This window comes from Phocoena phocoena, chromosome 3 (assembly GCF_963924675.1).
Source record: "Phocoena phocoena chromosome 3, mPhoPho1.1, whole genome shotgun sequence".
Classification (NCBI taxonomy): Eukaryota; Metazoa; Chordata; class Mammalia; order Artiodactyla; family Phocoenidae; genus Phocoena; species Phocoena phocoena.
Genome location: NC_089221.1, coordinates 170,352,153 through 170,378,115, shown reverse-complemented (window position 1 = coordinate 170,378,115; position 25,963 = coordinate 170,352,153). Strand labels below are relative to the sequence as shown.

The window sequence follows — 25,963 nt, the reverse complement described above, 5'->3', positions numbered from 1 at the left end:
CCAACACAGCCAAAAATAAATAAATAAAATAAAAATTCAAAAAAAACCCCCCAAAACCGGTGAAATCCAAATATCTGTACCTGAGTTGATTGTATGGTACCAACATCAATTTCCTGGTTTTGACAACACACTGTGGGAATGTGAGATATTATCATTGGGGGAAGCTGGGTGAAGGGTACATAAGTGTGAAGGGTGCTAGTTCTGCACCCTTTTCAAAATAAAAGAAGTGTAGGAAAAGTAAAACAAAACCCTGCAGAGTCAGAGTTTGTGTGAGGTGAGGGAGGTCACCTGTACAATTGCGGAGTTGGATTCCCTCTTTACTTAAATTTTAGTATTTTCTTCATCATGGATTTTTTTGCATTAATTTTATTTTTAAAAATACCGCACAAACATACTTATCTTGATAACTGAGTCATTTGGGGCGCTGTCTTAATTTTGCCTAATTCTTGCCCTGAGATTGATCATCTCAAGGGATGGGCCCTGAAATACACGTTTTTGTCCTCTTGCTTCCAGGTTTTGACACACGAAAGTTTGAGTACAGCGGCCCGTTGGCACTGGGGAGCCACGGAGAGCTCTTGAGCAGGGGAGTTTCCGGTTAGTGCAGATTCCAAAGGTTTACTGTGGGTGGGGAGGCGGAACTAGGGGGGCGGGGTGGGGAGGGGCGGTTCGCCGCAACCCGGGAATTGGGCAGGGGGTCTGGCATTTCTCCTCCAGGGGCCAACCAACGAGGTGTAGCGCCCGCGCTCCTTCGGCCGCGCTGGGACCCGGATGTACAGTGCGCGGGTCGCCCGGCCAGCCAAGGCTGTCCCGCGCTGCGCTCCAAGGCGGCTCACTGCACGCACTGGCGGTCGCTGCGCGGGCCAACCGTCTCCTCCCCCCACGTCGCCGGGCGCCCAGTCACGCACCTGGAGGCCGCCTCGCGCCGGGGGCCGCGGCACCTGGCTGCATTGTTGTCGCCTCCGCTGTCTACTCCCTTCCCAGACAGGACTCAGCACCCACCCCCACCTATGCCGGGCTCGTGCCCCTTTAAGAAGCCAGACGCGGCCAGGGGTGGGCGTGGTCGCCGCGAGCGAAGGGGGGGGGGCGGTGTCGGGCCGCCCTGATTGGCCCGAGGCCCGGGCGGTGGCCGCGCGCGCCTGCGCAGTGCGCGGTCGCGCGCGCCCCGGGGAGGAGGGAGCGCGGGTGCTAATTGGCCGCGGTGGCGGCCCCGCCCGCGAGTGGAGGGTGATCACGTGACGAGACGGCTGGGGGCTCCCGGCGCGGGGGACGCTGGTGGCCAAGATGGCGGCGGAGCTGGTGGAGGCCAAAGTGAGTGAGCGGCGGCAGCGCCGGCCAGGGCGGGCGGGGGGGCGGGGGCCGGGCGGCCGGCCGAAGTCTGCGCCTTCCGCTCGGGGCCCCACAGTGCGGCCCGCCTGCGGCTCGGCGTCCGGCTCCCTCGCCAGCCCCTGGCCCCGGGGCTCCGGTTGCGGGCGGGGCGCGGGGAGGCCGGGGGCGGGGCCCCCCAAACCTCACCCCAGTTTTCGCGCCAGGGGTTCGGCCCCCAGGTGGGAGGTTGGGTTCTCCTACCTCCAGCTCAAGCGGTTGGGGTCTGGACCTTCCTAAGAATGGGCACAGGGCCGCGCCTCCCAGCTTGAGGTACAGTCCCCCCGGACAGCATGACTGACTGGACTGCTCGTCCACTCCTCGAGTTCGGCGCTCTTTGGCCTGGGGGAGTGTCTGCGCCTCCCAGCCCCCCATGGTACAGTGGGCTGGTTACATCTGGGTCTCAGCCTCCTCGCCTAGCTGACCAGGCTGGGGTTGGCGACTCCTGCCCAGAAGGCTCCCCTGACTTTTCTGCCACCGTTTCCACCATCCGGGGTGATGAGCTGGGGTCCTGAACTGCCCCCAAACACAGTGTGTCTCTTGGGGTCTCTACCCCAGGCTAGGGTTTGGAGCCAATATTCAGCTCCCGCTCTGGTCCCAGAGCCCCGCCCCCCTCCCGACACCCTCTTCACCCCGGAGTGCGCGCGACGATAACAGCTTGCCCTCCCCAATGGGACTGAGCCCTGGCCCCTGTGTCGGCGCCTTCCTAATAACTCTCCTCTCAGCCTTGGGTCTTGGGCTCTGCCTTCCTCCTCCCTCTTTACCCTCAGGACAGCATCTGTGCTGCTTTGGACTGTTCCTGGGGTCTCTGGACCCCACACTCGCAGGATCAGACTCCCATTTCCAAACCTTGTCTGCTTCCCTTATACTCTACCCCATCGTGAGTCTACTGCTCAGATCACACTCCCTTCCCACACAGCCCCCAGAACCCCTGCTTTAGATCTGTTTATGCACCCCAGCTCTGGCATCTGAGGCACCCCTCTCTTTTTGCCGGTCTCTTACGTCGGTCCTTGGAGAGTCCCTGGCTGGTTGCAGGGTAGGGTATTTAGGAGGGCGATCACGTGACGGGACAGCTGGGGGCTCCCGGCGCTGTGGGACGCTGGTGGTTAGTTTCTAGTCTTTCTCCCCCGTATTCCTGTTTGGGGTCCACATTCCACATCCCATAGATGCCACCTCTTCAAGCTTGGGGCCCCTTTTAATCCTCTTGGGACTAAGCTGGGAGCATCCCTCTCCCGGGGATGTATCTTCTCCCAGATGCCTCCCCGAGGTGAGGCTCCAGAACCCTTGCCCCTGACTAGGCTAGGGTTCTTCCCGGAGAAGTTTACTCAAGGCCGCTGATCCCAGGGAGGTGGGGGACCGGACCTTGCAGGACCGAGGCACCGCCCCCTCCCCCTGCTGCTCTCCCCTCCCCAGGGTCCTGACCTGTAAATGTTTTCTTTCTCTTGCTCCTCCCTCTCCTTACATCTCCCTTCCCTTCCCACTGGGATCTGAAATGCGGCCCTCAGGGTTCTGTGATTATAGAGTATTAGCTCCATTCACCCCTGAGTGCCCTCTCCATATACCTGCATCACACACATGGCTACCCCTCTCCGGAGTTTTGAGAAATTGAGACTTGCCCTAGAGATGCAGAGGTCTGAACTCTGCCAGCCCAAGGCAACAACCTGCGGCCTGAAGTCCCCTGGAGCCCTGAAATTTAACCTCCTCGGGCTGCTGTGGGGCTGTGGCTCTGGGTGCCCGCCCCCACTCCAGCCAGAGAGTAGGATCTGAACTCTTATATCATCCAGGGCCTTGAAATATGATCTGATGAACTCTACTTCACCTTCCAGTGGCTGGGGCCCCCCTCCCCAATTAGATCAAGTTGACCCTTTTTCAAGTGCTCTAAAACATGAGCCTCGTGAGCCCAGCCTGCTCCCATCCTAGGGAGCCTTCTTTCTCCTTCAGTCCCTTGCTGTCACTGTGGAGTGCCTACCTGTCATTGAAATGTCTCCCTCTTTTAGGTGCTTTCCCAGCCTTTTGTAGCGAGAGCAGGAGACTTTGTCTTTTGGGGTGCAGAATGGGCTGGTCCGAGGGGAGAGCGAGGGGCTTGTTGATAAGCTTGGAAATCTGAGACTCTCAACCTGAGGCCCCTGGGAGGGGCTTGGAGGTGGGGGTGGGGGTGGGGAGTGGTCTGGGAACTCCCTGAGAGGGTGTGTAGCATTCTGCACGGAGCTCTTAGTTCCTGGAGAGGCAGCCCTGTTAAGTTCAGCGCAGCTGCTGTTTCTCCACACGGCTCCGAAGGAGCCCAGAGTTGAGGCTCTGGAAGCCGTTGGGGCCTGGCGCTGTTTATAAACACAGATCTGAGGGGCAGGCAGGTCAGGATGAATCCACGGCAGGAAGTGGTCTGCGCAGCACTTGGGGCTTCTTCCTGAACGTTTGCACCCTGCTTGCGCGGCCCCCCCTCCCTTCCAGTGTCAAGGGCAGGCTCCTCGGTGGTGGCAGCTGCTGAGAAATCCGAGTCATGAACATATGGCAGCTCAAGGGGTGTGCCCCGGGATGTGCGTGCATGAGGCGGCTCCGGATGGCCCCAACCTGGTGGAAGGGGTAGGTAGGGGCAGGGGCTCCCAGGGGCAGGAAGATGTGCTGTGGTCAGACTCCGAAAGGCCAGGCCCACCTGCCTTTGGCTCCATGGTGGGCGGTCAGCTTCCATATGACATTGCCTCTCCCCTGGAGCGCCTTGGGGCTCTTCCAGAAGAAACATCTTGTCTGCAAGCCTTTCTTCTCTGTTCAAGGTAGGAAGTCAGGCCGAGGGAGGCGAAGCCTCTTTGTTTTCAAAAGTGTTCAGACTCTTGGAGGGCCAGCAGACTGCTAGGCCCCCAAGCAGCGGGTGTGCTGGGGAGTGAGGGGCTCCCAGGCAGCTGGGTGTGAGTGGAAGTAAGCAGCCTCAGGAGCCCGATGGCCCCGAGTCCAAATACCGCTAGCCCTGCCACGGATGCACGGGGAGGCCTTGGGCCAGCTGCTTGCCTCTCAGAGCCTCAGTTTTCTCACCTGTGTAATGGGCACCAGTCCTTGTGAGATTAGTGACCATGAAGGCCCTTGTGCTTGGCATTGGTGGGCGCTCTCCGTCTGCAGTGCAGGAGTAGGAGAAAGACCCTGCAGCAGGAAAAGCCTCCCCCTCTAAGCTTTGCAGGCAGGATGGGGCCTCCCCGCACCTTTGTCTGTGTCATGTTGGGCCCGTCAGACCCCTCTGCCATCAGCAGGAGCCTGGCGCCGTACAGCTGGAAAGAACGTTAGAGTTCCCATCTTGTCCAAAATGCAGAGAAGCCTGACAGCAGACCCAGGGTCATCTGGAAACCTAGGGCAGGGTCTGGGCTTGAACCTAGGGCTCCTGACTCCTGGAGCCACCATCAGATTCCACAGCTCACTCTTTGACAGCCCGGAAACAGCAGCGCCTTGTGGCACGTAACCAGCCTGGCAGGGGGTCCCGCCCACCTCTGACCATCAGACTCTTTCTAGTTGAGTTTAAGTGATTTATTGGTTTCTTTGGGTGCTGTCCTGTCCCAGGCTCACCAGCTTTCCATGTCCACTGTCATCGCTTGTACTTTCTCTTTCTCCATCCCCCCCCAAAGTGTCTTTTTCCCACCACATTTCACTCATCACAGGTCAGCTTCAGGGTTTGGCACGGGTGGCCCCCATACCCCGCTGGCCCATCCCTCCGGGATGCTTTGCTTATGTAGCTTATCGGGGAGCCCAGAGGGTCACGGGATGCTTTGCTTATGTAGCTTATCGGGGAGCCCAGAGGGTCACGGAGGGCAGGCCACTGCCGGCCAGTCCCACAGAAAACACTGGGCTCCACTGCTCTCTTGTATTTGGTCTGATTTCGTTGGAGGGGCCCTGCCAGGTAATAGTGGCCAGTCATCACTTTGCCACGGGTCAGTTCATAGCCTCTGTGGCTGCTGGATCCCCGCGCTCCTCTGTTGGGGCTGATCCTGCCCCCCAGGGGACATTTGGTGATGTCTGTGGGACGTTTGTGGTCGTCACGACTGGGGTTTGGGGGAGCTCTGGCATCGAGTGCGTGGGGCTAGGGATGCTGCTCCACACCCCACCGTGCCCGGGATGGCCCCAGTGTCCACAGCACCAAGGGGAGGACGCCTGTGGGGGGGACCAGCAGACGCTTTGACAGCCTCGGCAGCGCTCAGCTGAAATAAGTCGGTGCTGGGGCAGCCTGGTAGAGAGGAGCCACCCCAGCTTCAGAGTATGGTTTGGATCTTGTCTGTAACTGGAGCTCACCCCAGCCTGGTAGGGGTGTTTGAAGGATCACAGTTAAGTGCATAGTCACACGCCCAGCTCAGTTCCCGGCAGGTGAGTCAGTACTAAGCAAGCGGTGGCTACCGTGCTCCAGACCAAAGGGAAAATGTGTTTGTGGCCGACCTTGGTTGAGCGCTCACTCTGCTTTACGTGCATCGCTTCATCTGGTCCTTCCCACATCCCGATGAGGTGGACCCGCCGTCCTCCCTGACGAAGAGGCCTAGGGTCAGAGAGGCCATCAGTGTTCTCAGCTGGAGAGCGACTGAGGCTGTTTATGGAGAAGCAAGATTCCCAGTTCCTGCCCTGGGGATGCTTTCAGGCTTGAAGATGGGAAAAGAGGACCTAAAATAGAAGCAGCTGGGGGTGGGGGGGGTCAGTCAGACGAGCTTTTGCTGCGTTGGTGATGCTGAGGAAGGTTGGAGGGGGAGGACGGGAGCAGGGCTGAGCGGGGAGGGGGCCCCTCAGGGGAGGGCAAGGTGGCAGCCTGAGCTGCCTGGAGGTGGGACCAAGCCTGGCCGGTGGGACTGGGGCAGAAGCTGCCGCCGCCTCCTCCTGGGGGCCCCAGGCCAGCCAGCTGCTAGCAGGGTCTCACTTCACTGTCCCCCCAGCTGGCCCAGGCAGTCCCTCACCCTGGCAGCGTGTCCCTCTGAACCTGTGTGTTTGTGGTTGCTCTTCCCCAGAACATGGTGATGAGTTTCCGAGTCTCTGATCTTCAGATGCTCCTGGGTTTTGTCGGCCGGAGTAAGAGCGGACTTAAACACGAACTTGTCACCCGGGCTCTCCAGCTGGTCCAGTTTGACTGTAGTCCCGAGCTGTTCAAGAAGATCAAGGAGCTCTACGAGACACGCTACGCCAAGAAGAGCTCGGAGCCCGTGCCGCAGCCCCACCGGCCCTTGGACCCCCTGACCATGCACTCCACCTACGACCGGGCCAGCTCGGTGCCCAGGACTCCCCTCACGGGCCCCAACATTGACTACCCCGTGCTCTACGGGAAGTACTTAAACGGACTCGGACGGTTGCCTGCCAAGACCCTCAAGCCAGAAGTGCGCCTGGTGAAGTTGCCCTTCTTTAACATGTTGGATGAATTGCTGAAGCCCACCGAGTTGGGTGAGTCCCCGCCGCCCCTGGGGGTGGCCCCACCTTCTGAGTTCTTCCAGCGCCCAAGGCCAGCCAAGCAGCCAACCCAGAGCATTTTCTGGGGAGCAGCAAGGGCCGAGGGGCTGAGGGGGGCTTGTCCCTCCCAGGAAGCACAGGGGCCACCTTGGGGTCCTTGAATTAGTAACCTGTTGCCATGTAACAAGTTACCCCAGATCCCAGTGGCTCGAAACAGCCGACACCTCAGTTTCTGAAGGTCAGAACTCGGGAACGGCCTGGCTGGGTGGTTCTGGCTTGGGGTCGCTTAGGGGGGTCACAGTCCACCTGTCGGCTGGGGGGCTGCCTAATCAGTAGGCTTGACTGGGGCTGGGGGCAGGGCGCTTACTCACGTGGTTGCCAGCTGCTGGCTGGAAACCCCACTTCTTGCCGCCTGGGCCTCTGGGGGCTGATTGAGTGTCCTCCCAGCATGGTGTGGTGGCTTGCTTCCCCCGGAACCATGATTGGGGCAGGGGGGGCTGCGGTGGAAAGAGGGAGAGAGAAAGCATGTGCACCTGTGTGAGTGCATGACCCCACTGGAAGCTGAGGGCTCTCTCGCAGCCTCAGCTTGGAAGTGGCATATCTTCGCTTCTGCCACATTCCACTGGTCAGAGGAACCAACCATGGTGCAACGTGGGCGAGGGCTCCACCATGCTGGACCACCAGGAGGCGGGGGCACTGGAGGCCACCCGCAAGGCTGGCTTCTGTGGTCTTACTCCTGGTGGCGAAGGGGCTGGAGGTTCGACCTTCCCTCCCGCCCCCTGCGGAAGGCTGTTTCCTAGTAGGTAGCCTGCGGGAGTGACCTCGGTCAGCAGGTTCAGGCCTGTCAATACAGGCCGGCCCGTCAGCACATGGCCAGGTGTGCCTCTGAGAGGCGGGGTGCCGCGCGGATGGAGGAGATGATGCTGGGGAACCTTGTCCTCGTTTCTTTGTCCCTTACGTTGACTGAGGGACAGGCCTGCTGTGTATCAGGCCTGTAGCAGCCCCCTCCCACCCTGATGACAGGGCTGGGAGGGGGTGTCAGCCTGGACTCAGCCTCAGATGCTGCCCTGAGCTCTGGGGCCAGGACACCAACCAGCCACAGCTTCCTGGGCCTCCAGGGCTCCAGAGAGCGAGTGGAATGCGGTGGGGCTCCTGTCACCCCTCAGGTTTTACCAGGTGCCTGAGTGTTCCTGGAGACCCCTCCTGCGACTCATCACCCACCCAGTCACACAGCATATACCTGAGCACCTGCTGGGTGGGCAGCCATCAGGGGGTGCAGCAGGGAGCAGACAGAGCCCCCCACCCTTGTGGAGGTTCACTTCTAGCACCCCTTGTTCAGAGCCTCGGGGTGCCCCCAGCCTACCCACGCTGTGGGTCCTGCCGCCCGTCACAGTAGGCCCTGGTTGTGAGTCGGTCCCTGTGTGCTGTGGCCGAGGTCACGGTCCCTCCACGCCCCCACCCACCGTGCCCTTGGCCACGCGGCTCAGTCCCTCCCAACCGTGCTGACCCAGCAGCCTGCCTTGATCGTCCAGGGGGCCCTTGTCTGCACACAGGCTTTAGCTCCAGCCCCGGGTGCTCCTACTGGCCCCCTCTGTCCTGCCCCGGGTGGGGGGTGGGGGAGGGATGGCGGCTCTCTCTGAGGGCCTGTGGCTCCAGGTGAGGCTGTAGGAGGTGGAGGAACGCGCTTCAAGTGCTCCTGGCCCTGGGGTCTGAGGCCCCACACTCTGGCCTGGGGCTCCGCCCTCCCCTGCCTTCTCTCTGACCCCAGGAGGGGTTTCTCGCCAGCCCCCAGGTGGGAGGCAGGTTGGCTCACCAGCACCTATCGTGGGGGTGACGTGGCAGCACTGGGGACCCAGGGCCCCTTCCCGAGTTTCTCCAAGATGACCTTCCCTGTCTCTGCTCCCGCAACCTCTCTCTAGATGCCAGGACCCATCCCCCTGCCCCCTCCCAACCTCCCCAGACCTCCCACCCCGCCTGCAGGCTTTGGAGTCTCAGGCCTGGCTGGCTGGCTGGTTCTGGAGGTCGAGCTGAAGATTCAGACTCCTTCCTAAGGACTCGAGCACGATCTTTATATCAGGGAGGCTGCAAGGTGGGCTTGGGAGACTACAAGGCGGCCTTGGCGCTGGGCGGGGGCCTGGGACTGGAGGTGACTTTGAACTCAGGGCCGGCAGCCTCCCTCCCCTGCCTGGACCATGGGCTTCCTTCCTGCCTGCAAACATGCAACCATTCCCGCCCCACAATGCATCACTTTGCCCTGAGCCCCCAGGGACCCCAGTCACCTGATCTCCGGGAGAGTCTGCTCCCCTGTCTACACCAGGAATCACTTTGCTCTTGGCTCAGAACAAAGAGGCCAACCCCACCCTGCCTTTGCTCCCACCCACTCCCCTGCCCCTCTCCCAGGATGTACCCTTTTCCTGAGACTCCCATCTCCTCAGGGACTCCCCGGGGGCTGCCCGGGTTCCTGGGGGAGGCCTCATCGAGCGCTGGTGGTGGCCCTGAAGCCATCTGGTCCCTGCTGTTCCAGCACCGGCAGTTCTGTCCGCCCACCCCTCACCCTGGGCGCCTCCCCACAGGGAGTTCTGCAGCACTGGCATTGCCAGGAGCCACCTCAGGAGGCTCTAGCCAGCTTCCCCTCCCCCTCCCCCCTGGTCATGCCCTGCTGACCAAAACGAGGCCCAAACAGTCTGGTCCTATTTCCCCGGAAGAGCCGCAGGCAGGCTCTGGGATGGAGACCGCGCCAGGCAGACAGGAGACATAAATCACGTGGAGGGGAATGTTCTGGTTGGGGGAGGGGAGGGGAATAATAGAGCCACAGACAGGGAGCTGGAAGGACCTTGGGAGAAAGATGATCCACTCCAGCGGGGCCTGGGGGTTGGCACCCAGAAAGGTCAGGAGACTAGCCCAAGGTCACACGGCATCCTGAGGGAAGGGACTCGGGCCGCGTGCTCAGCCATCTTCCCTCCTCTGACCCCCTCTCTGCGCCATTGGCACCTTGCTTCCCTATGGGAAAGCCCTGGTACTGAACCACATGAAGGTTCTGGACCTCAGGCCTCTTCTCAGAACAGGGAGCCCAGCCATCTGGGCCAGGCACCCCGGGGGCAGAGGCACTTGCTGCTCACCCACAGCAGAACTCAGAGGGACCGGGGATGCAGTCTCGGGTCCAGCACTGCTGCTTGGGGCTCAACCCTCTTATGGCCGGAGGATCCCCTAAGCCTGGCCACTTGGGGTGTCAGCAGGCAGAGGCTGAGTGTCCGCTCTGGGAGGCCCAGACCTCAGGGCCAGGGAGCGTGGGGGAGACGAGGTACCATCATGAGACTCACCACGGGCAGAAGGAAGGAGATGCGACCTGTCCCACCGCTGCTCCCCGAGGCTCCCGGCGTCCTGTGGCCAGCGCCTTGCGGGCTGGGACCACTCCCGTGGCCCAGCAGGGTGAGCAAGCTGCCCCCCAGTTCTCCTTATGCTCCAGGACGTAGTCGGCGCTGACGCTGGTGGAGAGCCACTGGTCGAGCCCTGTCCCCACTGGGCAGGGCCAGTGTATCAATACGTCCCTCATTCAGGCTCCGAGCCCTTTGGCTCGTATTGCCCAAGCAAGGTAGTGGGGTCCCTGGCCTGGCGAGTTTTGCCAGGAAGGTGCCCTAGAGGTGATTAAACGGTGACGGGCGAGGAATGCTCCGGTCAGGGAGTGCAGGGTTCCCCCGGGGCGGGGGGGGGGGGGGGGGGCAGGGCGCTGTCAGTACCAGGAGCCCCTTATTGTGCATTTGTGGGGAGGTGGCAGTCAGGAAACCTTCCTGGAGGAGGTCACAATCCCATTGAGACCCAAGGGATAAGTAGCAATCAAGCCGGACAAAGGGGGTGGGTGGGTGAGTGTGTTCCAGGCAGAGGCCCGGTGGTGAGAGAGCTCATGAATGGAGGCCATTGTGACCAGAGTGTGGTGTGCCGCAGGCTGGGGAAGGGAGAGTGGCCTGGACGTGGGTGGCAGAGGCCAGAAAAACCAAGATCGGTGGGGCATGGGGAACGGTGGTGGCCGACTGGGCTGTCCTGAGGGCTTCCCAGGTCTTGTTCTTTCGCGTCCTTTGTGAGGTGGATAATACCCCTGCGGCAGGCCTGCCTGCCGCCCCACAGCCCAGCGTGGTACCCACCAGGCCCATGGGCTGTCTGTAGCATCCAGGGGCAGGTGGCCTGACCCACTGGGCTGGCTGGGCCTCCCCTGCCCATGGTGGTGGGAGGGGCTCCATCAGCTCTGCAGCAGGTGGGTGCCTTGGGGAGCACCCAGCATTACCTGTGAGGGGACCCTCAGGTGGGCGTGTAGGTTGTCCCAGGTGAGGCCTCCAGCCCACCCCAAGTCCTGCCAGAGGTGGCTCACCTCCACCTGCTGTGATCCCCCGACTTTGTGCCCGCCCCTGGCTTTAATCTGCCCAACCTCCTTCCTGGTGTCTTCCCCACACACTTTACCCCCAGCAGCCAGAGGAAGCTTTTATTTTTCTTAATTTAAAAAATTTTTTTGAAGCTTTTAGAATAGCAGGCTGGTAACGTTCCTCCTCCCTCCCCCTCACCTCCTCTCTCTTCTCTCTCTCTCTCTCTCTCTCTCCTTCTCTCTCTGTCTCTCTCTCTCTCTCTCTCTCTCTCTCTCTCTCTCTCTCTCTCTCTTTCTTCTTCTCTCTCTCTCTCTCTCTCTCTCTCTCCTCTCTCTCTCTCTCTCTCTCTCTCTCTCTCTCTCTCTCTCTCTCTCTCTCTCTCTCTCTCTCTCTCTCTCTCTCTCTCTCTCTCTCTCTCTCTCTCTCTCTCTCTCCTCTCTCTCTGTCTCTCTCTCTCTCTCTCTCTCTCTCTCTCTCTCTCTCTCTCTCTCTCTCTCTCTCTCTCTCTCTCGCCTGGCCTAACCCTAACCCTAACCCTTGCTTACTCTGCTCCAGCTTTCTCCAGCACTCCGGGCTTGGTCCCTGCCCAGGACTTTGCATGTGCTGTTCCTTCTGTCTGTCACACTCTTCCCCAGACACCCACATGGCCCTCCCTACCCCATCATCGCCTGATCTACAGCTCATCTCCCTCACCTCCTTACCACTCTCTCCTCCTCTGGGGCCTTGCTCCCAGCCCTGGCATTGTTGATCGCCTGAACTGGCTTGTTCCCACTGCATCCAGAGGACAGAGTGAGGTGGAGGTAGGTGAGCAAAGTCTTGGAGATGAGGAGCAGCCTGAAGGCTGCAGTGAGAAAGACATTGAGTCATTCCTTCAGTGCTTGTTCCTCCCATAACCCAAGAGCAGGAAGTCCGGGTTCCTCGCCCCGTGAGTGGAGGAGCTGGGATTCGAACCCAGAGCCCTTATTTGGGGCTTGTACCCGTCCGCCCACTCCTGTTGTGAGGCCCCTGCGCCCAGCCTGGGGCACCTGTTTTCCTGCCTCCTCCAGGACGCCCCCGCCATCACCACTGGGGCCAGGCCTCCAGCCTGGGAGGAGGGGGCCTCGGGGGCCCAGGGGCAGGAGCTGCCCGCCGAAGGCTTCAGGCCAATGGGAGGAAGTCCCTGCTGATCAAATTCTCTTATTTTTTTAAATTAGAAAAAAATTATTTTTTATTTATTTATTTGGTTGCGCCGGGTCTCAGTTGCGGCAGGCAGGGGCTCCTGAGTTGCGGCATGCATACTCGTAGTTGCAGCGTGTATGTGGGATATAGTCCCTGACCAGGGACCGAACCCTGGCCCCCTGCATTGGGAACACAGAATCTTAACCACCGCGCCACCAGAAGTCCCCCGATCGAATTCTTAAAATGTCCTTTTCTTTCTATTTAAACATTTTGTAAAAATATGTGTTCATCATAGAACACACTGGTTAACAGCGATGAAGTCACACGCTGGTTCTTGCCGCTGCTGCCTTCTGTCTGCGTGTGCAACCTCGGATGTGTGGTGTGTCCTGACTTCTGGGTTTGTCAGAATACCCCGCCCCCCACCCAGTATGTGGTGAGCACTGCTGAGGTCATTAAATACTCGTCCCTGGTGACAGTTGCAAGGCTGCCTGGCAGCCGCCTGCGTGTAGCCAGGCCCTCTTTCGGGGTCTCGGATTGAGCCTGTGGGCTGAGTCCCTGGTCCACTGGCTCCTCCTGGGATTCCAGCTCCCTGAGGACCTTGGGGCAGTGGTCTCCCTTTAGTCCCGGAGAGGCATTGAGGCTGAGGCCTTTGGGTGTGCTTGGGGCTGGGAGGGCGTGTACCTCATCCCAGCCGCCAAGCCGCCTGGTGGGGGACCCCCATGGCCACCCTGCTGTGCAGCATGGGTGACAGGAGAGGTAGTTTTGGTTCTGTGTCCACGATGAACCAAAGACATGGGAAAATTGTGTTAATTCTTAGGAGGTGAGGGTTTGGGAGAAAAATGGAGCCTGGAAGGAGGTTGGGAGTGCCCGTGTCGCTGGTGGGTTGGGGTGGAGGGTGCAGTTTTTAGATACAAGCACTCGGGGAAGGCTTCATTCCAGTGGCATTTGCACAGGCTTAAAACACACCAGGGCTGTGTAGATGGTTGGGGGAGGAATGTTCTGGAAGAGGAGATGGCGAGTGCAAAGGCCCCGAGGTATGTTTCTTGGCAGGTGGGGAGCACAAGGAGGCGCCCAGGGTGGCTGCGGTGAAATCAAGGCTACCAGGGCTGGGGACAGAGCTTCCCCCGAAGCCCAGAGCTGGGGGGAGCCAGGAGACCGCAAGGGGTCTTCCTACTGATCAGATGAGCACTGGGGGCGAAGGGACCTCCCTGGGCGCGTTCGGAAATCCTCAACAACGGGATTGGCCAAGGAGCTGATAGTGGGGGTGAGGGTGAGGGTCACGGACTCCGCCCGAATCTCAGCCCTGAAAGCTGGAAGGGTGGGGCTGCCACTGGTGGTAGATGGCCCAGGTCCGGGTTTGGGGGACCCCTGCCCGCTGTGTCCCAGCTGAGCTGGCAGCTGGCCTCCCACCGGCCACTTGGCTTCTGGGGGAACAGTCGGCCGCCCCAGGCTGATGGCACAGCAGAAAATCGGATTCGGAATGCATCCCCTGCCTCTGCAGCAGGCTCACCTAGAAATAGGAGTCCTTCCGGGAAAGGGACTCCGCAGCCTGTTCTACGGCAACGCCTCTCGCGGTTTCTGCAGGAAGAGCTCCTTGGCTGGCGGTGCACCGTCCCCTCCCCTGCCTCCCAGGGGACTCTGTGGTGTGGGGAGTATTTTTTTGGGGGGGTGAGTATTTTTGACATGCCCCCCCCCAGGCTTGGAGGCCCAGCTCAGATGTTGTGAGACCCCCTCCCCCCTAAATAATTGCCCGGGGCTCTTCGGGCAGGTATGGGCGCATCTGCAGGTAGCCTACGTTCACCCCAGCCCTCCAGTTAGCCGGCCCTTCTCAAGGGCCCCAACCGGGTCTCCGGAGGGACCAGCCCTCCCTCCACAACGAGCAGGAACTGGCGGCAGCAGCGTGGCGGTTTCAGCAGCCACCTCTTCCTGAGCGCCAGCTCCGGCCCGGCACTGTGAACCCGAGAAACTGGTCCCTTGTGTGGAGGGCGCACAGGCTTGGGTGGGGATGGGGGCGTGGCTGAGCAGAGCTAGGGTATGAACCCCGGCCTGGGAGCTCTGGTTTCTGAGCCCGAGCTGCTTTTAAATTCAAATTGTGTTTGCTTTTTAAATAGCCTACCCGAGGCTGCGCTTTGGAATTCAGAAGGTTGTGAAGCAGGGGTGGCCGACCAGGCCTGGGCCCAGCCCCAGGGCTCCCTATTGTCAGCCCCCAACCCGGGCCGCGCCAGGCAGGCGTGTGCTCGCCCTCACTGGCCGCTTTCATGGTACAAGGCAGAGTGGGGACGTAGAGGCAGGAAACAGTGTGGCTTGCCGAGCTGAAAATATTTACACTCCAGCCCTTTGTAGGGACAGTTTGCCCACCGTTGTCCTAAAGGGTTTGTAGTATAAAAAGAGCAGACGCCTTACCTCTCCCGGCTCCAGGGCTGCGGTAGTGGCCACTTCTGGCACCGCCCCCCAGAGGCGGCTCTTGCACAGACCCCCTCCTTGGTTTTGGTTACACAAGTAGCAGCCTGAGGTACACACTGCTCTGCACCTGCTCTTTCCACTTAAAACCATCTTGGGGATTAGTCTCTGTCGGAGCACAAAGAGCTGCTTAATTCGTGACTCCCTGTGTTCGTGGGAGCATAGTATTCCTCCACATGGAGCCTGGAGCCGATCTTCCTTTTTGCTGCGCCAGGTCTTAGTTCAGCACACAGGATCTTTGTTGCGTCATGTGGACTCTTAGTTGCGGCATCCGGGGTCTAGTTCCCTGACCAGGGATCGAACCCGGACCCCCTGCATTGGGAGCACGGAGGCTTAACCACTGGACTGCCAGGGAAGTCCCTTGTTTAGTTTTGGTAGGGACTTTTTTTTGGTTTTGGTTTTGGTTTTTTTTTTGGCTTCATCAAATTTATTTTTAAGTTGAAGTATGATTGCTTACAATCCAATATTAATTCCGGGTACAACACAGTGACTTGATATTTTTATTTGTTACAGAATGATCACCACTTCTCAGTGTAGTTTTAAAATTTTAAACATTGAGGTATAGTTTACATACAACGAAATCCACAGATATTTAGTGCGTAACTTGAGTTTTAGAGAATGCATGTGACCGAGTAACCCCAATGCCACCAAATACAGAACATTTCCATCACCGTTAAGTTCCCAAGGGGCCCCCCTCCCAGGCAGTCCTTGCCTTCCCCCGACCCCCAGAGGCCGCCTCTCTTCTGAGTTCTATCACCATAGATTAGTTTTGCCTGTTCAGGAAGGTGGTATAATGCACACGCAGCATGTACTTCTCTGTGTCTGCCTTCTTTGGCTCAGCTTTGGGGCTTCAGATTCGTTCGTGTCGATGCATGGAGTACAAGCTTTACTGTATGAATGTACCACAGCTTGTCCATTTGTTCTTCCGTTGTGGGGCACTTGGGTTGTTTCCAGTTTAGAGCTGCCAGGAATAAATTAGCCAGGCGTTCTTGCACAGGTCTTTTTGTAGACATACTTCCATTTAATTGGGAAATAGCTACCAGCAGATTGCTGGTTACAGGGTAAGTGTATGTTTAACTTTACTAGTCATTGCCCAACGGTTTTCCAAAGTGTCTGTACCATGTTACAACCACCCCTACCCCCAGCAGAGAGTCCTGGTTGCTCCAGGTCCTTGTCAACACTTGGAATTGTTGGTCTTGTCATTTTAGCCACTTTAAGTGGACGTGTGGAGGTTTTCACCCAATCTTGCATTCCAGTGCCAGATCCCAGGGGCCCTGGCTGTTTGCTAAAATTTTGTTAAGGATTTTTTACATCCACGTTCATGAGGGATATTCAGCTATGTTTTTCCTTTCTTGATGCATTTTTGTCAGGTTTTGGAAGCAGGGTTATGCTGGCCTCATTAAAATGAGTTGAGGGGCTTCCCTGGTGGCACAGCGGTTGAGAGTCTGCCTGCTGATGCAGGGGACACGGGTTCGTGCCCCGGTCCGGGAAGATCCCACATGCCATGGAGCGGCTGGGCCCGTGAGCCATGGCCGCTGAGCCTGCGCGTCTGGAGCCTGTGCTCTGCAACGGGAGAGGCCACAACAGTGAGAGGCCCGCGTACCGGGGTGGGGGGAAAGAAAATGAGTTGAGACGTGTCCTTCCTCCTCTAGTTTCTGGAAGAGTTTATTTATTTATTTGTTTTTGGCCATGCCGCACATCTTGCAGGATCTCAGTTCCCTGACCGGGGATTGAACCTGGGCCCCAGTAGTGAAAGCCCAGAATCCTAACCACTAGGCCACCAGGGGACTCCCTGGAAGAGTTTATATAAAGCTTATATGGTTTCTTCCTTAAACATCTGATTGAATCCACCAAGCTGGACCTGCAGTTTCCTTTGTGGAAAGGTTTTTAATTATGAGTTCAGTTTTTTTAACTGATAAAAAGCTTTTCAAACTTTCTATATGTTTTGGTGCCAGTTTTGATAGTTGGCATCTTTGGAAGAGTTTGTTCATTTCATCTAAATTTTCAAATTCATTGGCATGAAGTTACAGCCCCCTATTGAAGGCTTTAGGATCTGTACTGATGTCCACCTTTCATTCATGATAGTTTCTGTTCTCACGATCTTATCATTCAGTCTAGCTAGGTATGTATCAAAGAACTTTGGCTTTGTTGGTTTTCTCTGTTGTTGGCTTTTTGGTTCATTGACTTCCATCTTTATCTTTAATTTTCTCCCTTCTAATGGCTTTGGCTTTTAGTTTGGGCTTCTTTTTCTAGCTTCTTGTGGAGGAAGCATACATCATTCATTTCAAACACTTTTCATTCTTTTTTAATAGAAGCATTTAAAGCTATAGCTTTCCCTCTCACAACTGCTTTAGCTGCCTCTCACAAGTTTTGGAGTATTGTATTTTCTCGTTCAGTTCAGAGTGCTTTCTGATCTCACCTGGGGTTCTCAGTACAGTTATGACTGAGAGTGAAGAGCCAGCTCTTCACTGCCAAGGTCTCCATGCCCGGCAGACTCTCTCCCGACTTCTGCACCCAGTGCTCCATGATGGCGAGCAGGGCTCTGTGCTGTCCCTGCTGCCCTCCTCACACCTCCCGCTGTGAGCCAGGCCAGGCTGCTCTGTGACTCTTATTTTGTGCACTTGGAGGTTCACTGCCGTTTCACTTCCGTATCTCCTTGGCCAACCCGTGAGTGCCAGAGGCAGGACCTTGTTCAACTTGTCCCCATTCCCTCTGGCAGTGCCGTGCTGAGAACTCATTACGTGCGGGGCCTGGGCTGAGTGCTGCATGGTTGGGTACATGGCTCACCAGATGCCCGGAACAGCCCTGGGAGTTGGGGACAGAGTTGTTACTGGCGTCTCACAGACCTGGATAAAGTGGCTGGCCCGAGGGCACGCGGCCTGGTGTGCTGCATCCTGCTGGCCCAGCAAAGCTCTTCTGCACCCGCCGAGCAGTTCTCGGTCCTCTTGAGTAGATGCCTGAGTCCCAGAGGGCTGAAGAGGCTGCTGCTCCCCGAGTGGCCCTCAGTGGGGGACATGGGGGGACGTGAGTGCTCCCTGAACCATGGGCTGTGGTTCTCCTTACCCAGGAAGGGGCAGGATCCCCCAAATACATCCCACCTGGGTGGGGCTCAGCTTCCCGTTTCCTACTTCCCAGTCTGAAGAGGGCCAGGCCTGTAGGAATGACTGTGGTCGGTGCCCTCGCCAGGGAACAGACGTGACCCTGACCCCAGATTTGTCTCCAGTTCCACAGAATAACGAGAAGCTTCAGGAGAGCCCGTGCATCTTTGCCTTGACGCCCAGACAGGTGGAGCTGATCCGGAACTCCAGGTGCGCTGTGCCCGCCCCCTGCCCGCCTCTGTGGCAGCCCAGGGCAGCCTTCGCCAGGCCCGCAGCAGACCCTGGGCTCAGCATGGCGGGAAGGGTGGCCCCCACCCCGTGCTCATGGCCCGCGCGTTCTCACCACCTTTGACCCACAGCCCCAAGGTGGGCCAATCGTCCCCCTTTAACAGGGTCCCCCCCTCACTGCTCCGGACATCAGGGTCGGGGCACGTTCTCTGTGGAGTGTGGAGCAGCATCCCTGCCCCTACCCCCTTGACGCCAGGAGCACCCCAGTCGTGGCCACCACAGATGTCCCCAGACATCCCCAGTGTCCCCTGGGGGCAGAGCTGCACCCGGTGAGCAGATGAGGGATGCAGGCTGGTTGCAGGGCTCTGACTCTGCTCTCTGAGGCCTTCAATCTCCAGCTGAGATAGAAGTCACCATTAGGGTTGCCATTCCTCGGGCACAAGGCCCACACCCACCAACCCTCTTACTACCCGTACCAGCCCCCCATTTTCCAGAGAGAGGCGGTCATTTGCCCAAATCACCCATGAGTAAATGTCAGGAGAGAACGCTCTAGGTAGTACCCTTGGCCTTCGGTCGCCATGGGAAGGAAGTAGTGGGTTAGTCCGTCTGGCTGGTCCCCCCAGTGAAGGGTCAGAGGTGGCTGCTGGGTGCTGTCCTGCTATTGACCCTCCCCTCCTCCCCCCGCACAGAGAACTGCAGCCCGGTGTCAAGGCCGTGCAGGTCGTCCTAAGGTAAGCCCAGGTGTGCCCAGGCCCGGGGGTGGGTGGGGACACGACCCTTGCCCACCTTCCCTTCCTGTGAGAGAGAGAGAGAGAGAGAGAGACACACACACACACACACACACACACACACACCCCAACACACCTCTGCTGTCTGGCCTTGTCCGTGGGTACACCAGCACGCAGCCCCACTCAGGCCAGATATGGGTCCTGTCACCTCCACCCTCGCCCCCCATCTGTCCTCCCCGCCCCTCCCAGCGTGCCCTCCTCTGCCCGAGGTGCCTGTGGCCCTATGGTCCCTGGTGTCCTTTCAGAATCTGCTATTCAGACACCAGCAGCCCTCAGGAAGACCAGTACCCACCCAACATCGCCGTGAAGGTCAACCACAGCTACTGCTCGGTCCCGGTGAGTGGGCCCCCCAGATCTGCTGCGGGGAGTGAGGCAGAGAGTGCAGAGTGGGGTGGGTGGGACACATGGAACACCTTGTGATGGGCGCAGCTGTGGTGTCTGCTTCCAGGGCTACTACCCCTCGAACAAGCCAGGAGTGGAACCCAAGAGGCCGTGCCGCCCCATTAACCTCACCCACCTCATGTACCTGTCCTCGGCCACCAACCGCATCACCGTCACCTGGGGGAACTACGGCAAGGTGAGCAGGCCCTGGAACTCCCTCCCTCTGCCCTCCCTCCCCTACCCACCCTGCCTCCATTGGCGCAGCCCTGACTCCCCTCCCCCACCGCCAGAGTTACTCCGTGGCCTTGTACTTGGTGCGGCAACTGACCTCCTCGGAGCTGCTGCAGAGGTTGAAGACCATCGGGGTCAAGCACCCGGAGCTGTGCAAGGCACTGGGTGAGCCCCGGGGCTTTCTGCACTGCTGGGTGGGGCTCCCCACAGTCCCTGGGGGTGGCCATGGCTCCATCACTGCTGACCCAATTTGCTGGGCACAAGGCACAGGCCTGGTCCTCAGGAGCTTGTTGCCTGTCGGGGACCTGGACCTCCCCGGGTCTGGCCATCACCCTGGTGGTTGGGGAGCTCTGGGAGGTCTCTGGAGGATACAGAAGGAGGAGGGGGAGCCAGGCAGCGAACCATCAGTGCAAAGGCCCTGAGGCAGGGATGGGCTCAGTGTGCCGAAAGCCCCCCAGTGAGCTCCGTGAATGGGGCAAGGAGAGCCGGGGTTGGTGGGCGAGGAGCCTTGGAGGGCTTGCGGGGGTGGGGAGAAGACCCCAGGTGATCAGCTTTCCAGGCAGGTGCTTCTGGCGGCTGTGTGGGACCGGGAGGGGGCGGGGGCCAGCGCTCAGCGGGAGTGGAGGATGGATTCCCAGTTGGAGGCACACGTGATGAAGAGGGTCCGCCCCAGAATGCTGAGACCATTGGTTTTTTTTCTTTTTTGTACTTTTAAGAACCAGAAAAAAAGGGGGTGGGGATACGCAGAGCATTAAAAAACCCCAGAAGAGCCACACAGACGGGCAGATAGAACCTTCCTGTGTCCTGCCCCCGGGGCTGCCCACCACACAGCGGGGGCTCAGGAGTTCCCTCTCTGGTCGCCTGGAGGCCCTTGCGGGGTGCCTTCTGACTCCATCCTCACTGCGGATCCAAGCAGTGGGGCCTGGCCACGTCCCAGTCTGACCAGTGGGGACACTGAGGCCAGTGTAGCAGAGTTAGGGCTCTGTGACCCCAGGACCTCAGCCTAGGCACCCTGCCCTGCCGCCTGCCTGTTTGCTCAAATGGCCCTTTCTTCGATCCCCAACCCCCACACCTGCCCGCTTGGCAGGTTCAGGCATTGGCGCAGGGCTGGGCAGGGCTCATCCAGGCACCCGTGGGCCCCAGGGTGGGGACGGGCATGGGGAGGCCTGGCTTAACTCCTCCGTGACCGGCCTGGAGCCAAGGCCTGGGGCAGTGCAGGGGCCGCGGCAGCATATGTCGCGGCTCATGGGAAGCCCGGGCCCCTGCTGGGGTGGGCAGGGCCTCCCCTCTGAAGCAAGCCCCCAGCTTCCTTCCCACAGCAGGCTCAGGCTGGGCATCGTGCCTGCTGGGTTGCTGTCTGATTGCAGCTGGGAAGTCCTGTTCTCTGTCTCACTTGAACCCTTCCTGCTGCGCGTGCCCTCCCTCTATTAGGTAGAGGAGGACTGAGGCCCTGCTTTGAAGCATGATATGCACTGCACCCGTCCTCAGCTGCCCAGGGTCTTTTTGAGGGGCCAGGGTCTCTGGGTCTACCATTTATCTGCACCTGTTAGCCAGAGATGGGAGCCACAGGGTGACTGAGGACAGTAGGGGTGTTGAGGGGGTGGGAGGACAAGCTGGCAGGTCACCCTCAACCCCGTGTGGGAGGCGAAGGAAGGCTCTCTGGAGGAGGGGACGCAGGCGTTGTATCAAGGAGGGAAGGGCAGTCCCATCATCCAAGACGAGTGCCCTCCACTCTGCAGGGCCTGGGCATAGTCCCGAGCCATCTGGGGATGGAGCTGAACCGCTGCCCCTCTCAGGTTGGTTGGCCAGCCTCCCTGCGCCCCCTGCAGGCCCATCCCCAGGGCTGCAGTGGGCCAGTTTCCTTCCAGGCTTTTTTCCTCCACCTCGTGGGCTCAGCGTGCCGTGGTTTTATGGTGGGTGCCCGCTGTCTTCTGATCTGTTAGAGAAGCAAACTCGGACAGTGCAAGGGAGCTGTGCTCGTGGGCTCACTCCGCCCTCTGAGGGTCCCTGGTGGGGCTCTCCTGGCCTTGGGACGTCCCAGCCCTTGGAGTGGTGCGGGAGGTCCTGGCGGTTTTCATCAGAGCTAACAGTCACAGCAGGTGGCCGACGACAGCTCTTTGTTGCCTGGATCTTTCCAGAAAAGGGTGGTCTTGTTGGGGGGCTGGCCCCCCTCGTTGTGCACCCAGGTTATTGTCAAAAATAAATGTCTGCTGCCGAGGGCTTTTTTTCTTTTTTTGGCTGCTTTGGGTCTTCGTTGCTGCGGGCAGGCTTTCTCTAGTTGCGGAGAGTGGGGGGCTACTCTTCGTTGCGGTGCGCAGGCTTCTTATTGCGGTGGCTTCTCTTTGCAGAGCATGGACTCTAGGCACACGGGCTTCAGTAGTTGTGGCACACGGCTCAGTAGTTATGGCTCGCGGGCTCTAGAGCGCAGGCTCAGTAGTTGTGGCGCGTGGGCTTAATTGCTCCGCGGCACGTGGGATCTTCCCGGACCAGGGCTTGAACCTGTGTCCCCTGCACTGGCAGGCGGATTCTTAACCAGTGCGCCACCAGGGGAAGTCCCTGCCCAGGGCTTTTTTTTTAACATAGATTCTCCTCGTAGTCCTGGGTCCTGGAGCTAAAGCATGTGCCTCATGGTCCTAGGAGGTGAATATGGGGGTGCTCACCGTGTCTAGCTGAGGCGAGGGGTGCTGAGGGTGTTCACTGCTGCCCTCCCGAGCATCTCTGGCTGCTGGGAAAACCTGCCCCTCGGCCCCGCTGACACCGGCCGCCCCTTCCCCACAGTCAAAGAGAAGCTGCGCCTGGACCCCGACAGTGAGATTGCCACCACTGGCGTGCGGGTCTCCCTCATCTGCCCGGTGAGTCGGGGCGCGCGGGTTTGTGGGTGCGGCTGGGTGGACAGTGCTCGTTGCGTGGCTGCTCACACCCATCACCTCCCACCCCCACAGCTGGTGAAGATGCGGCTGTCGGTGCCCTGCCGCGCGGAGACCTGCGCACACCTGCAGTGCTTCGACGCCGTCTTCTACCTCCAGATGAACGAGAAGAAGCCCACCTGGATGTGCCCGGTGTGTGACAAGCCAGCCCCCTACGACCAGCTCATCATCGATGGGTGAGTCGCTGGGGCGCACGGGGGCCCCGCCGCCTGCCAGGCTGTGCTGGGCTTGGCCCCTTGCCTGTCTGGGCCTCTGGAAGGAGGAGAGGGGCCATGCAGCTTCTGAGGCCTCCTGGGGCCTCCGGGCTACCCAGCAGCACCCTGTGGCAGCTCTGCAAGCCCTGGGCTACAGAGGGAGGCGAGTGTCAGCCCTGTGGGACTTGTCAGGGCCTTTGCTGTTTGTGTGGCAATGGCGTAGCTTAGGGTTCAGAAGTGGGGCTCCAGATCCACGAGGTCCACTGTTGCTCCCCACGTCACCTTGCGTTTTGTGAGTCTGTTCCTCCCCCATGTAAAACAGGGACCCGAGAACCCCTAGCTTCCACCCTATTGCACAATTTGGGGAGCTGCTTCTCAAATGGCATTCAGCAAAGGCTTGGTCACGCCCTCCACATAGGGAGGTGAAGGGGACGCACGTCTTCCCAGAACGCTGACCACCTTCTGTTGGGCCCTTTCCTAGGTGACACCAGCGTGCGGCCAGGCTGTCCCCTGAGCCTAACCAGCAGGCCCTCCCTATGCCGCAGGGGGGACAAGGGGAAAAAGGCCATTCTCCCTAAAAGGGAAACTTTGCTCTGGTCTTAAGTTTCCAGAAACTGAGCCCAGCACCTGACTGACTGGCTCCTGCCAGGCGCCAGCCACACCCACTTCTGTCCCCAGAGCCGGGGCTGGGGTAGGGAACCTGGTGGCCCAGGCAGGAGCGGACCATGGGGCAGCCCTAGACCGCTGACTGCATGGCCCCTGCCCACACACAATGGCTGAGGCGCGGCTGCGGTGTGTGCCACGGGGGAGGGGGTAGCCCTGACCTGCAGTGGCCACGTATGAACTGTCCCCACGATCGGGCACTCGTCTCCCTCTGGTCACTGCGCTCGAGGTCTCAGAAGCCCTCCTTCCCAGCCGTCCAGGGAGGTGGACCTTGATCATCCTCTCCTTACAGATGAGGAGACAGATTCAGAAGGGGTGGCCACCAGCCCAGGCCCCCAGCTCACAGGTAGCCAGGCAAGGACTTCAAACCCAGTCTGACCAGCTCTGAGCCTGGGTCCCCTCCCTGGAGGAGCTGAGCAGCCACCCCAACGCTGTCCAGCCTTGGGGTGGAGTGAGGAGGCCCCTGGGGCCGGGCACAAGGGCTGGGCCTGAATGGCAGCTCTGTTCCCAGCCTGGCAGCTGTGCAGCCCAGGGCCCGCCTTCCCCCCCACAGGCCTAGAGCAGGTCACTCAGGCCCGGGTGGTGGTAACTGACAGCTCTAGGGACAGATGGGGCTGGGGCTGGGTAGTGTGACTGTGCCCCACATGGACTGCCATTCCATCAGCCCATGCGGCCTGGGTATAGCCAGGGAGGCTTCCTGGGGGAAGGGTCCTTGGGTCGTACATTTATTCCACAAGGCCCTGCCACTTGGTTTCTGGCCCTTAGCTAGGTGGCTTCGGGGTCAAAAGGACTCCATCCCAGACCCTGCCTTCAGGGAACTCCCAGCTGGACGTGTGGGATGGGAGGACCGAGCCAGAGACAAACATTCCTATTGCTTGTGCTCTGCTTGGAGAAGAGGAGCCATAGAGTAGGGCTTTGGAGGGTGAGTAGGAGTTTTCCAGGTGCAAAGTATGTTTCAGGCAGAGCTGTAGTCATACTGTGGTGACCCTCTGCCGTACTATGGCAGAGCTGTATTCATACTATGGTGATGAGGCTGGGAGGGGCCCCGTCTGCCACAGAGGGTGTCCTGGAGAAGGCCTCCCTCCTGTGTGATCATGACTGAGGTGGTCAGAGTCACCTGGAGGCAGGTGCAGTGTTGATGCTGAATGAACGCTGGGGGCTCTGGTGTGTCCCTGCTCCCGGCCTGGCATGGGCCCCCGCCCCGAACCTCAGGTCAGCAGGTGCGGCCAGTGCTGTCCTGAAGCCACTTTTGGAGAGCAGGAAGTGGCTCAGCGAGCATCCCACCCCCAGCCAGGGGAGCAGGGTGGGGCCCAGGAGTCAGCAGGCCCTCCTCCCGCCCCCAGGCTCCTCTCCAAGATCCTGAGCGAGTGCGAGGATGCCGATGAGATCGAGTACCTGGTGGACGGCTCGTGGTGCCCAATCCGTGCCGAGAAGGAGCGCAGCTGCAGCCCCCAGTGCCCCATCCTTGTGCTTGGTGAGGCCTCAGCCGGGCTTTGCCCGAGTTTCTGTTCCCGGAGTTTGCCAATTGCTGAGTTTGACTCTATCCCACCTCGTGGCCTTTTTATCTGAAACGTGACCGTCCCGGTGGAGTTGATCCCCCTGGAGCGGGGCGTCTGAGGTGGTTAGTGAGCACCTGCTGTGTGCCGGGCCTCATCCAGAGCTTGGGGGAGCTCCGTCCTCCGTCCTCCGAGGTGTGCTGCTGCGCAAGGCTGTCCCCGCCCCTCGCCGGCCTTGATTTCCTTGCTCTGCGGGTCACCTGCCATCCTGAGCATCTGTCCCTGTCTCTCTTCCGCAGGCACCTCGGATGCTAATGGGCTCCCAACCACCCCCAACGTCAACGGTGGGGGTGGCAGCGCGCTTGGGGGCGCGGGCGGCGGGGGCAGCGCGGCGGGAGGCGTGGAGAACGGGAAGCCAGGAGCTGATGTGGTGGACCTCACGCTGGACAGCTCGTCGTCCTCGGAGGAGGACGAGGACGAGGACGAGGACGAGGAGGACGAGGACGAGGATGGCCCCCGGCCCAAGCGTCGCTGCCCCTTCCAGAAGGGCCTGGTGTCGGCCTGCTGACCGCTGGCCACCGCCGCGACCAGCCGGACACTCGACTTTCCTGGTGCTCACCACGCAGAGGGGCGCAGGCGGGCCTCGGGCACAGCGGGAGGAGTGATTTTTTTTTTTTTTCTTTTTATTGTTGTTCATTTTGTTTTTCCACCCCTTTCCCTGGCTCCTGGCACCTGTACCTCTGGACTCTCCTATCGGAGGATTAAAAAAAAAAAAAAAAGTAAAACGACAAAAAAAAAAAAAAGTCAAAAAAAAAAAAAACAAAAATCAAACTTAAAAACAAGACAAGCCACCCACACAGCCGCTTCCCTGGCCGGAGTTGGAGCCCGAAGTCAGAGCCAACCCTGGGAAGGGCGGGTGGGCCCAGGTCGCCGCGCCCCCCGGACGACCATTCCAGCTGGTGCGAGGGACCGGGCGGTGGGGATGCGGGGAGGACAGCCTCTCCCCCGGCAGCAGCCCCCGACTCTGACGTTCGTCTGTTCCTTTGCTTTCTCTCTCTCTGCAAGCGTGTCCTCTCCTGAGAGCCGGGAGCAGGGAGCGTTTTTTTTTTTTTTTTAGCCAAGAAGCCATGGAGGGGGGGGCGGGGCCGGGCAGTGGGGGGCGGGGCGGGGGGGGGGCCAGGGAGGGTTTAGCCACAGATGTGTTGTATTTTTTGAAAGTGCAATA

The 25,963-nt window shown here is 59.6% G+C and overlaps 1 protein-coding gene across 1 annotated transcript; it reads left to right on the top strand.

The window, feature by feature from the left end:
- Positions 1-1,237: 1,237 nt before the first annotated feature.
- On the top strand, positions 1,238-25,536 carry PIAS4 (protein inhibitor of activated STAT 4). The gene is made up of 11 exons (XM_065873558.1): positions 1,238-1,308; positions 6,327-6,753; positions 17,956-18,040; positions 18,748-18,789; positions 19,092-19,182; positions 19,295-19,423; positions 19,518-19,623; positions 22,237-22,310; positions 22,401-22,561; positions 24,586-24,716; positions 25,038-25,536. The coding sequence occupies exons 1-11, from the start codon at positions 1,282-1,284 to the stop codon at positions 25,304-25,306; spliced, it is 1,542 nt and encodes a 513-aa protein (XP_065729630.1). The 5' UTR covers positions 1,238-1,281; the 3' UTR covers positions 25,307-25,536.
- The last annotated feature ends 427 nt before the right edge of the window (positions 25,537-25,963 follow it).

Coding starts and splice junctions, on each gene's coding strand:
- PIAS4 (XM_065873558.1), top strand. CDS start 1,282: ATGGCGGCGGAGCTGGTGGAGGCCAAA. Junction 18,041..18,747: donor GAGCTGATCCGGAACTCCAG/GTGCGCTGTGCC, acceptor CCCCCCGCACAG/AGAACTGCAGCCCGGTGTCA. Junction 19,183..19,294: donor ACAGCTACTGCTCGGTCCCG/GTGAGTGGGCCC, acceptor GTCTGCTTCCAG/GGCTACTACCCCTCGAACAA.